This window comes from Cynocephalus volans, chromosome 3 (genome assembly GCF_027409185.1).
Source record: "Cynocephalus volans isolate mCynVol1 chromosome 3, mCynVol1.pri, whole genome shotgun sequence".
In the NCBI taxonomy this organism is placed as follows: Eukaryota; Metazoa; Chordata; class Mammalia; order Dermoptera; family Cynocephalidae; genus Cynocephalus; species Cynocephalus volans.
In genome coordinates this window covers 81,060,366-81,072,649 of record NC_084462.1, presented here as the reverse complement: position 1 = coordinate 81,072,649, position 12,284 = coordinate 81,060,366, and the positions used below count along the sequence as shown (strand labels likewise).

Genomic DNA, 12,284 nt, shown 5'->3' with positions numbered 1-12,284 from the left:
AGCCAATTTATGAAGGAGGAAAGCCAAATGGCCAACAAGCATAAGAAAAGAAGGTCGATCTCAGAAGAAATCAAGGAAATGCAAACTAAAACAGCAATAAGATACCATTGCACACTTATCGGGTTGACGAAATTTAATAGGTATGAGAATTCCAAGTATAGGTAAGGATGTAGAGTAATGGGGACTTTGATATACTGCTGGTGGGGGTGAAAAGTAGTATAACTATGTTGGACAGAAATTTGGCAAACCCTAATTAAGTTGTAGATACTCCATGAGCCAACAAAATCATTTCTAAGAATATATCCTAGAAGCTCTCTCACCCAGGTGTACAAGGAGACATGTTCAGGAATGTTCAATGCAGCATTACTGTAACAATAAAATACTGAACTATCTTAAATGTCAATAGTAGAATGATTTAAAAATTGGGATATATTCAAAGAATGGAATACTCTGCTACAGTAACAAAGAATTGCAGGTATATCCAACAACATGGATGAATCTTGAAAATATGATGCTAAGCAAACAAAGCAAATTGCAGACGGATATATGTATAGCATGATACCGTTTACATAAAAAATTTAGCAAGCAAAACAATAGCATATACCTGTATGGATACATACACCTGTGGGAAAGACAAATGCCTCTGAGGAAGGAAGGGGGAGGAAGAAAAGTGAATGGGAGGGACTCATGGGGGGTCTTCAATATATTTCTTTTAAAAAATTAGAATCAAATACTGCCAAATGTCAAGAACTAACAAATCTGAGTAAAGGTACAAATGTTTGTTATATTATTTTCTATACTTTTCTGTATGATTGAAACAATTCATTTCCTGTCAAATATGTCTAACAATACAGTATGCCATTGATCTGCTGAGCCTGAATCATCTCTTTATCTTCCGAATTCTCATGGCATGTTAACTGCATTCATCACAAGCATTTAGCACTATCTATCACACACGATAGTCACTGTGTGCATATCCTCACCCCACACCCAAGTGGCAATCATCTTTAGCTTCTCCAGAACGAGGCTACATTTATGTATATTTTTGTGCCAGACATTGAATAACAGTGCTTTGTACACAAGAGGATTTAATAAATGTTAAATGAATAAACATATGAATAAATTCAGGGAAGCAAAAGAGTAGTTCTGGCTGCATCTAAAGATAAAAACAACTTTGATATAATATAGTGAGATAACTTTCCCTGTGGAAATCAAATTATATTAGTAAATTAACTGTCAAGACTAAAATATAGATGACGTAGAATTCACTAGTTTCAGGTTTGCTGGGGAATTTAACCAAATAGCCTCATTCTCATTCCTGATCTCCCCAAAAAAGGATCCAATGAGGAAGTCCAATTTTCACACCGAGGGAAATAAGACTTGAAGTCGTCCTCCATAAATTCATGTAGTCATTTCATAATTTCGCTTCTCAGGCAAGGCCTATTTCCCCTCTTCCTTCCCACCTAAACTCCCACACGCCTCAGCCTGCTGATTGGATGTGAGTGTTGGTGGTGAGGGTTAGGGGAAGAGAGAAATAGGTTATTTTTATCTATAATGGGTTTGCTAAACCCACAATATTTTGCCAGATCAATTTACCTGGAGGGTATATTCCATTCTACCTGTGGGATTAACCACACAACCTATACCTCTTTCTGACTCAGTTTAATCTGTATGAAATTTCTAGAAATGATGTGCGGCAAAAAAACCTGAGTCATTGGACTTGAAATCAGAAGATTTAGGCTAGGTGAATGAATATTATGTATGGGAAAATATATAAAAATATAATCTTTTAATTCTGAAATTTTTTTCCTATCTTTCATAATCAAGATTGCAAAGGGTTTTCATATTCATGTTATCCTAAATTCTTGTAGATAAGAGACAGGTGTTTCTAGTTTTGCCTAGACAATAGGTTTATCTTTCCAGAGATCTAGGGATAAAGAAACTGCTTGTTTGGCTTTACAAATGTTAGATAGTGATGAAGAAAGGAAGCAGAGCAGATCAACTACTTCTGGAGGTAACAGAGCTGGAGTAAAGAAAGGTTTCCTTCTGTAATAAAAATTAGAATGTTCAGTCACAGACATTCTAATTTTTAACCACATTCTACAGAGGTCAATTAACCCCCAAGTGTAGCCCCAGGGAAATGTTGTTGAGAGCCCTGCAGAAGTCTAGGTGGTGAGATCACCCAATTATTATTCCAACTGGAATTTTCAAAGCCTGGAAGTGTTTTCAAATCATGTGACACAACAGAGACTTGCTATAAATAAAAAATAAGTAAGAGTTAAGATTTTTGAAGAGAAACCATTTAAACATAACTTAATCATACAGGCAAGCAGATAGGCAATAGAGAAACATTAGAGCAGAAATTTCCAATTTGGATAATCTCATATATTTGAAAGTTTAAATGGAATAGAGCTCAAAGATACGTCTGAAAAGGCAATTAAAAATTAACCAAGGTGACATTATGGCATTCACCTCTATATGCATTAGATTTGGTGTCGGAAGGGAAATGAATGGCTTTGAAATGACCTGTCACAGCGAATAAAGAAATTAAGAAAATTCTGAGAGGACTTTCAAAATAGTTACTGCCTGGTACTTTTGCTTTCTGGAAGGTGACTGTTCTGGGAAGTCCCCCCCAGATTCCATGTGTCACCTTGGGCAGTCAGGACCAGTAAAAGTTTCTTGAGTTTTAAATTATATAATCTAAGATATCTTCTCACTAATAAAAGGTGTGAGACTATCCTCACATGCTGCCATACTTCCCAGATTTATGTACCAATGACTTGGCAACATCTTTGTCCAAACTACTTAAAATAACCAGAAATGGCTATTTGCACTTGGTGTTTAGACTCAGTCAATTGGGCATAGTAAGGCATATTAATGCTAAATTTTGGCCCAGGTGTCAGATGTCTAATTTGATTATTAATGTACTGTCTGGGAAACTGTTTGATTTAGTGACTTTTTAGTAAAGACAAGTTTCTTGGTAGAGAAACCTCCAAGGAGTCCCATTTGGTGAAAACGCGGTATAAACATAAAAGGATTCCATAGCTATTCAGAATATGAAACTCTTATGAGTAATTAAAATAGTAAACAATGGTCTGTTTTATAAAACTTTATTGATCATACAGTTCTGATCTTTCTTAAAACTGACCTCCATTAATTTAGAACTACAAATACAACAATAATCCAAATGTAATCATTTTGCAAAAATGCAATAGAATTAGCATTGGCTCATTGCTACTATATACGACTTACTTTTACACACTTTCTATTTAGTTCTGATTACAACTCCATAAGGTAGGTACTATTATCTCAATTTTGACACATGTAGAAATTGAAATTCACCAAAGCAACTCCTTGAGAGAAGACACCATACATATTTTTCTTACTATTGCATCCTCAGGACCTGGCATGTACCTAGCACTACATGTTGAATAAGTGTTAACTGTCCACATAGCTAATAAGTACATGCCTGACCAGGATTTGATCAAAGGCCTATTTTAATTTAGAGTCCTTCTTTTTCCAAGTCAAGGGCTCATAAATCTTGTCTAAAATGTGGGCCACACAGTCTCTGTTGCAACTGCTCACTCCATCGTTGTAGTCCAAAAGCTGCCACAGACAATGGGTAACTGAATGGCTGTGACTATATTATAATAAAACTTTATTTACAAAACCAGGCAGACAGTCTGTAGTTTGTTGACCCTGCAAACTATCACAAAGATAACTAAAAAGACAACAAATACACATCAGTAGTTGTATTTTATTATCTAACCAAGAAAGACTCAGAACTGAGAACTGTGTGTGCTGGGACCAATGCTTATTGGTTTGTGCTTCACTGATGCAACAGTGAACTAACCATGCAGGTCTGGCATTTTGTAAACCTGGCTACAAGGAAGTCAGACCTCACAGAACAGGCACCTCAGAGAATCTCCTACTTGAAATAGAAAAACCATCATTCATCATTTTATAGAAATAAAGAATCAGGAGTGCCTCAGCTAATGATGATTCCATATGGTAACAGAAGCCAGTGTAGTAGGGGCATAGGGGAAGGATACAGGAGAATTATCTAGTTTGAGTCCTATGATGAAGTTGTTTGGCTTCCCTGAGTTAAACGGAGATGATACAAACATCAAAAAGTCGTATAGTTATGAAAAAGTATTTGTTAAAAAACTGAAGTCCTCTATAAACATGTAGCTTAATTGATAATTTATGATCAAAACAATCTTGAACAAAGGTTTGGAAGGAAGTATATCCACACCTATCTTTTAAGAAATTATTTCTGGGATAGGTAAGATTTTTAACTCAGACCTAAAAAAAAAAAAAAAAAAAAAAAAAAAAAAAAAACCCATAGAAACATCAAATATAGTAATTTAAAGTCAGGGAATCAAAGCCAAAAAAGGAGCTCCTTTTTTTGAGGAACAGACCAGTTCTTATTCTCTCCTTGTTTGCAACAGAAGCAACACAAAAAAAGTTTAAAGATTTAAACTTTCACTCAGAAAAAAAGTATGAGTCATAGAATGTTAAGAAAAGTGTATGGTGAAAAAAGCTCTATCAATTTTTTAAAAGTCAAGGCTAAGTTCTTCCTTACCAATTATTCCTATTTCTTTCTACTCTCTCTCCTTCAAAAGGTTTTGCAAGGATCAAATAAGATGTATATGAAAATGGTAGGTAAACCAGTAGGCCCTATAAAAAAATGTTAAGTAGCATTATAAGTATTACTATTATTATTATATTGATCAACCTAACTACCACCATGCTGACTGATAACCAATATTTGGCACTCAACCTTTCTAATAAGCCCCTAATCTCCTAGACAGCAGGTATTCCACAGTTCAACTAGCATAGTGGAAAGCCTGTTGTTAGGACCACAGCCACTCAAAAACTCTTGAAATTGACCCCAGAAAACAGAAGTTCAATAAAAAGTTGTTAAATGAATAAATAAAAGAATAAATAGTAGATACCCAATGCACATTAGCTCTGATATTTCAGTTGATTACCTTTTATTTTTTCTCTTCTTCTAGTTTAGCAGGCCATTACTCAATAAATGTCTCCCTCCTCCCTCTGTTCTAGCTCTCTACAGTATTAGATGCTAGAAGAAAACATAACTCTCTATGTTACAGTTAGTTATGGGCATAAAGTCTCACTGAAGAAGTGATCAACAGAGAGATAGCACATTGCTTATGGGGGTGGGGGAAAAAGGGAGAGACTAATAGAGCCAGAAGAGAAGATAGAGCCAATAGAGAAGGTAGAAGTAGGCTAAAGAGAGCAAGTTTCCAAAGACCTGGGAATCTGGAAGAGACCTGCCTTGCAGTCAGGGGCAAAAAAGTAAAGTATTGAGCCTTGAGCACTACATGTTGAGCACTACATGTTCAGCTATACAAAATTCTAAAAATCAGACTGATAAAACAGAAACAACTCAGAAAAACCTTAATTCATAAACCCATAGCTAAAAGCAATCAGAATCCTATGCTAGCTTTTAAGCAGTCTTCTTAAGATACAAGCAAGAGAGTGCACATTCTCTTGGCTTTCAATTGGTCCCCTTGACAATTCATGTCAGTTATCACTGTTTTTCAACTAACACAGTTTTTTAAAACAAACAAATAAAAAAAAATCCCTTAATAAGGAATCATTTTTAAAACATGGGGTCCAGCTTGCTGCATTAGGGAAAGAGAAATAGATATATTCTAAATACGGTATTGCCATTGATCATTAGTCTAAAATCCATATTGGAACTTCAGAGTGGTAAGCTTATTTTTTTAAATGCAATGTAATTGCCTTATAGTCAATACAAAACCAGTAGTTTAATCCTTTTGGTATCCTTGGGGATTGAACTTAAATTTTGAAGCATTTCCACTGGACTTCTCACAGGTAAAGGCAGTAATTTTTAATTCTGATGATCTCCCCCATTCTCTTTATTAAAAATGTAAAATAATTTTAGAAGAAAGATGGTGAAAAAATACAGAAAAGTACAAGATCACAAGTGAAAAGTACAGTATTCTAAGTAGATGCTACTCGAAATTCTCATAATTTGATCATTTATTTGTAAGTAATGACTTTATGTTGGTCCCAAAATCACATTAAAAAATCATATGGAAAAATTATATTGTAACGTAAGAGTACTTCAAAAAGTTCAAGGAAAATGGAATTCAAAGATAATACAAATCTTGCCATGAATGTTCTGAAGGCCTCTACTACTTGTTTAACAAGACAAAAACAATTAATTAATGATACATTTATGTTTGTCTTATAATACAATTTTCTGATGCAAATACTGTTTGTTTCGTAGGTGTTATTCAACAGGCCCTAAAGCGTAATAATTTTTAACTCCTTATCCCTTTAAAATTTCCTCATGAATGTGGTATCACTGTTCTAAAGGACTGTCCATTCTACCTTGTTTTCATTCTACCTTGTTCATTCTTCTGGTTGAAATTGCTAATATAACTTCCCTCACTTCTGATCATAAGTGAAATTTTTAAAAATTCTCCATTAATCTTATTTTCCTTTTAAGTAAAAGAAATCATTACCCATTACCATTTTGGGCTACCAAAAGAGCAGCTTCTGCTCTTCTTTTTCTTTTCTTTCTTTTTTTTTTTTTTTCTTTAAGACTGCTTGTCTTAGAAAATTTAGAAGTCTCACTAAAGACCTGAGGAGGGAAGCTTCTGGGAATGTTCACAGATACCTATTTTACAAGATTTTGTGGAATGAGCTCGCCTTTAGATTAGTGTTACTCAGTGTTTATGAGAGTTGTTTGTCAAGACAAAAATAAGGCGCCTCCTCCCCACAAATTAAAGAATCAAGTTACAATCCATTATTTCATTTCTGATTGTTTTTCTTTGTAATAAGTGGGAAAGTAGATACTGGATAAAAGTCTTCCCGGAGCTAAAAGACTCCACATTAAAGGCTCCAATTAGCTATAAATCAGTTGTCTTTCCTACTGGGGGAGAACAAGAGAGAAAAGACAGAGGGGGTAGTTAGGGAAAAAGAGAACTGGAAGAGCTTCCAAATTAAGTTCTGAAAAAGATACCTAATGCATACCTAAAACTTCTTTCAGAGGCTGTTAGGAAAATCCGATCAAAAATAAGACTAAAATCAAACCTTCCCAAATCTGAGGGTCAGGTCTTTTCTCATGTGTAGATCTGGCATCTTAAGACCTTTAAAAAGAGCCTGAAGAGGTTAGGAACCCTCATAAAACCAAACTTTTATGCTGCATGCTTTTCCTGCTAGTTCCTAAACCCGGTGATATGCCACACATTGGCACTATTGTTACACAAACAATACCAAAAAGGCTATAACCGTTAACGACCTCTCATTAAAACGGCTTTGAAAAATTTGTCACACCATCTAAAAAAAACTAACAGGTACATCAAATCCATCTAAATTAACATTCAAAACACAATCACCTTAATTTGTATCCTAAAACTCAATTCAAGTAAATTTTCCATATTCTGATGTTTTCTGTATTTCTCTTTCAACTATTAAGCCTGAACCAAACAATTTATTTTTCTAAAAAACATAATTTATCTTGTAATAAGCATGATGGAATACAACTTTAACCATACTGTGTGTGAGCCTATGTGTTTAAAGTTAATAGGGAGACGTCTGGGGTAGAAATCTACTGAAAGGAATAGAAAATCAAACAAGAGAACTGTAAAATGAAATCCAAGATATGTGGCTTTAAATTCCATCTATATCCTCACCGAAAAAAATGTTATAACATTACAACTCCCCCCCTCAACATGTATGTAACTGATAAATTTTTCCTATTTCGAATTTGTAGAAAGTAAATTCAATTTACATTAGGTAGAGGACGCATATTTTTTTAGGTGGTGCAACAAAAATAATTCCTGCGTGGCAAGCACAAGATGTCAGAGTTCGTTATAAAAAAAAACAAATTTTTCAGTTCAAAAGCGAACCCGCTAATTTGCACATATTTAACGACTTTTCAAACTGTCTAGGGGACTTGTCACCGGCTAAAAAATTCAAATGAAATGCTGACATTGGAGCTACTGTACTTATCAGCCAGGTTTCCCTGAGATTTGTCAAACCGGCCAGAGCGCGCGTGTCCCGACAATTTCCTACGGGAAAGACCCTCGCACCGTCCGGGCTCCCGAGGACCAGACCAGGACGAGCAGCGACCCGCCCCCAAGGCGGAGGACCGAGAAGCGACGGCCAGACTGCGTGGCTAACCCGGCGGGGAACCCCTTGTCTCCGTTTGAGGAGACGAAGAGGTTTCGACGCCTTCCCCGCGGCAGCCGGGACCCGGGGAATCGGACCAGACACCAGCCGCAGACACGGTCCGGGGCAGGAACCGTTGACGACGACCCCTCAGCGCCGCGCTTCAGCTTGGGACAAGTCGCCGAGGCGTTCCCAGACCGCGGCGGGACTTCAAAAGCCCCGATCCCGAAAAGAAACGGGGCGTCCCTCCGCTGCGCGGGATGACAGGCTGGCCCCGGCGACCGCGGCCCCCGGCCCCCTCACGCCGCCCTCACCCCCTTAAAGAGATCGTGGAGAAGGAGGAAGGTTCTAGAAAGTCACCGTGGACGGCGCCCACCCGCCGGCCACTTACCTTGGTGTACTTGATTTCGAGGTTGGGCGTGGGCGACGGCAGGAGGTGCAGGGACGCCATGAGGGCGGCGGGGTCCGCCTTCACCCCTCCGGGCATCTCGATCTTACTGGAAGTCATGGTGGCGGGCCGAGGTGTCGCTCGCCCGCGGCGTGGGCTGTGCGGGCCGTGCGCGGGTCCGCGGGCCGGCGACGCGCTCGCCTGTATATAGGCAGGTGTCAAGCTGGGGCTCTTCTTATTGGACGTGAGGGCCGAGGCGCGGGGGGCTGGGCCGTCCTACCTAGGACGCCACGGCGCGGTCCCGATTTACATAAAGCTTGAGCCGCGCGGCCGGAACGCTCGGCGCCCACGGTCAAGGCCACCCGGCGCCCCCCCGGTCCGCGCGGACCGGCCCACGCCCACCCCGCGGCCACTGCCCTCGACGGCGCCAGCGCGAATCTGCGCGGCGGCCCGCGGGGCTCAGCCAGCCGGACCCAGTCTCCCTCCCGCCCGGCTAGCGTCGGCGGGAGGCGCACCTGGGCCGAAGTCGGGCGGGGGTCGTGGCCCCCGGAAGTGGAGCTGGCGGGGGCTGGCGGGGGACCCGAGCGGCCGGCGCTGCCTCAGCGCGGAGAGCGGCGCGCGGTGTCGGCGGGGAAGCCCGGGGCGCCGAGATCCCCTCCCGTCCCGGGGCCCGCCGACCCCCAGCTCCCCTTCTCTCCTGGGGCCCCGGGGGCGTCCTTCGGTTCTCCTGCCCGGGCAGGGGCGCCGGGCTCTCCACAGTGACCCCCGATATCCACCGCCCCCAGCCCCGACACACACACCTACTCCCCTCGTCGTGGCCCGAGGTGCCCGCGGCCAGAGGGTCGCAGAGAGGGAGTGGTGGTGGAGCCCCTCATCCCACACCCAGAGTGAGGCGCCCCGCGAGCCGGTCCACGCAGCGCGGCCCTCACCAGGCTTCTCCCGCCCAGCTGCTGCCCTCTGCCGGCCGGGACCGCCCCGGGCGACCTGGGCTGTGGCCCGAGGACAGGGACCTTGGCTCTCATCCCCTGCTCCTTTCTTTCTTCTGGGATCACTCCTTCCAGTCCTTTCTCTCCTCGCTCCACACCCACAGACACACTTGTCCTGATCTCCTTCACGCCAGCAGCTATCATCCTGCCAGACCCTGGGCTCTTCACTTCACTGCCCCTTTGGGGATCAGCTTCCATGTCCATACCAACTAATTCAAGTGTTTCCTTCGTCCAGGGAGCCGCCTTCTAGTTTGACTCAGCATGTGGGTGTAAATCAAGAACCCAGAGACCCCGCCGCAGAATGGGCTTTGGGCTCCAAGTGGGCTAAATCTGGGGCCCCCAGGAAAAGACTTTTATAGGTCCCTTCCCCTCCTCACTTCCAGTGTAAGCCTGGCAGGGGCCTACTGATAAACACTCTTTCTACCCTATTTTTCCATAGAAAGTGAGTATCATTGGAAGGAGCTGAACTAATGAACTCCTTGTTTCTCATTTTATATGCCATTTTCAGGGCCCCTAGAATCTCATTTCTTTGGGTAAGCGTCAGCCAGAAAACATCTGCTTTAGATACTTTCAGTAACTAAAACTGCCTAATGCTCAGTGCTAGGATGCTAAGCAATCATAGAAGTAAATAAAAATATTTCATTTTAATATTATGTTTATAGAAATACTTTTCAGCCTCTCAGAACCCAAAGTATCTACACAAAGTGACGTGAGTGAATTGTGTTCATGGAGAAACTATGGACCTTACCTTTGGCAATTAGGTGATCTTGATTCACAGGGGATTTCTATGGCCAAAACTAAGGGCTTAATAACAGTATATGTTCATGAGATGCCCTTTTATTAAAACCTGAAAGGGATATAGATACAACTGAGGAATAAAAGAAGTAAGGTCTTGGAGTTTGTTGAGGAGAAAGAGAAGATCCTGGGAAGGGAGAGCAATGATACTCATGAAATAATTCTGCACACACGTTTTAAGCACCTTCCAATGCAAGGGACAGTGCTAGAGGCTGGCTTACAAACTAGACCAACAGTCCTTGCCATCAGTGAGCTCAAGACCCTTCATGGCAGATAGAGAGATAACTGGCTTTGAGAGGCCGTGGGGAAAAGTTACAAAAGAGCATCAACAACGAGATCTGGGTGCTCCACCAAGGAAGAGGCCAACTCTCTGGGGAAGCTGACCTTTGAGCTGGGCCTTAAAGGAGAAGTGAGGCTTCAATAAGAGGGAAAGACTCTATAGACAGAAGAGTCTACAAGAGCAAAGGCCTGGAGATGTGAGAGTAGTTTTTAAGGGACATCGAATGTAGTTGGAGGAACAGCGAATGAGGCTGGCAAGGCAGTTATGTCCAGGTTGTCAGGACCTTGATACTTTGAGGTACTGAGAAACCATCAAGATTCTGAGGAAGAGAATAAGGAAACCTGCATAGATTGACCTGATAAGTGAATATTGTCAGGAAAGACCATCACAACATAGAAACCATTGGCTTATATTCTTCTTAAAGCATAAGATGGGGTCATTCATCCTTGACCCACCTCTTGCTTGCTTACTCTAACTCCATCACCATGGCTCGAAAATCTCTCCCAGAGGAAGGAACAGTATCCAAAAATGATGGAATTATTATCATTTGTTACATAGTAAGGTAAAGCAAATAAGGAGAATTTTTTTCTATTCCAGGCAGGAAAGGGAATATCTCTTCGCTTCTTCTCATAAACATCTCCAGAAGGTCTAGTACAGTGACAGATGGCAGTCTGGTTTGAATTGTTCCCTGACGGCTCCTTTTGTGTGTAACTTACTTTCCAACTAGACAGTAAAGTGATCAGCACAGGGACTTTGTCTTTTATATCCCTTGCACCTTCCTCAGTTCCTAAAACAGAGTGGAACACATAGTAACTATTTAATAAGGATATTTGTTGATTGATTTGAGTAAAAGATGAAGCACTATTGACTATTTCCACTTATGCTGTAACTTCCCTACACTCTTTGATTAAAGACCATCTTATCTTCCTGATCTTAAGTTTTCTTTCCCCCATCTTTTACTATGAACGTTTCTGACTTTTTTCTTCATATAATCATCCTCTGAAAAAAAAATATTTCCCCCTATATTCAGCTCATGATTGTAGCTACTTTTTTCCCCAAACTTTTTAATTCAAGGTGAGGACAAGATTTAGCAGAAAAGAACAGTGAATTGTAACTACGTCTTCAGTGTACACCTTCTTGGTTTGTGACCATAGGACTTACACTGCTGTTACCTTTAAGGCTGCCTTAACATCTCTTCTCACATTTGTAGTTTTTTCTCCCTCTTCTCTTTCTTCTATTATCTTGTTTTATTATAGTCTCTTCTCCTCCACAGATTTCACAACAGTTTTGGAGACAGTCTTTTCCACACTACCTTCAGTTTTCTAACATTTTGAACTTCAGTCTTTTCCCTGATTTAGTAAAGAAACATTTTTTCCCCACCCTTATGATGTTTCTCCTCCTACCCACCGTATCTGTAATTATTTATTGTTTAGGATACACCTTGTTTGAAATCCCCTACACAAGGGAACCTAAACTACAGCATGCTCTATTTATTTCCTTGTGAAAGCAATTTATTAGGCCTGGTGGAGCCAATATCCTGGAGTTGCAGTGGAGAAAAATAAATTCTTGCCTCATATTTCCTCACCTAAATAACAGAATGCAAAGTTGTAATTTTAAGGCATCAGCTTTATATGAAGTTTGACTTTAAGATATGAAACCGTAA

General features: G+C 40.8%; 1 protein-coding gene across 2 annotated transcripts in view; it reads right to left on the bottom strand.

Annotated features, from left to right (window-relative positions):
• Positions 1–8,680, bottom strand: part of ALDH1A2 (aldehyde dehydrogenase 1 family member A2) — a 91,210-nt gene extending 82,530 nt beyond the window's left edge. For both annotated transcript variants that reach the window (XM_063090491.1, XM_063090492.1), the window contains exon 1: positions 8,564–8,680. In XM_063090491.1, the coding sequence (XP_062946561.1) occupies positions 8,564–8,680 (117 nt within the window). The remainder of the gene's footprint in view (positions 1–8,563) is intronic.
• Positions 8,681–12,284: the final 3,604 nt, after the last annotated feature.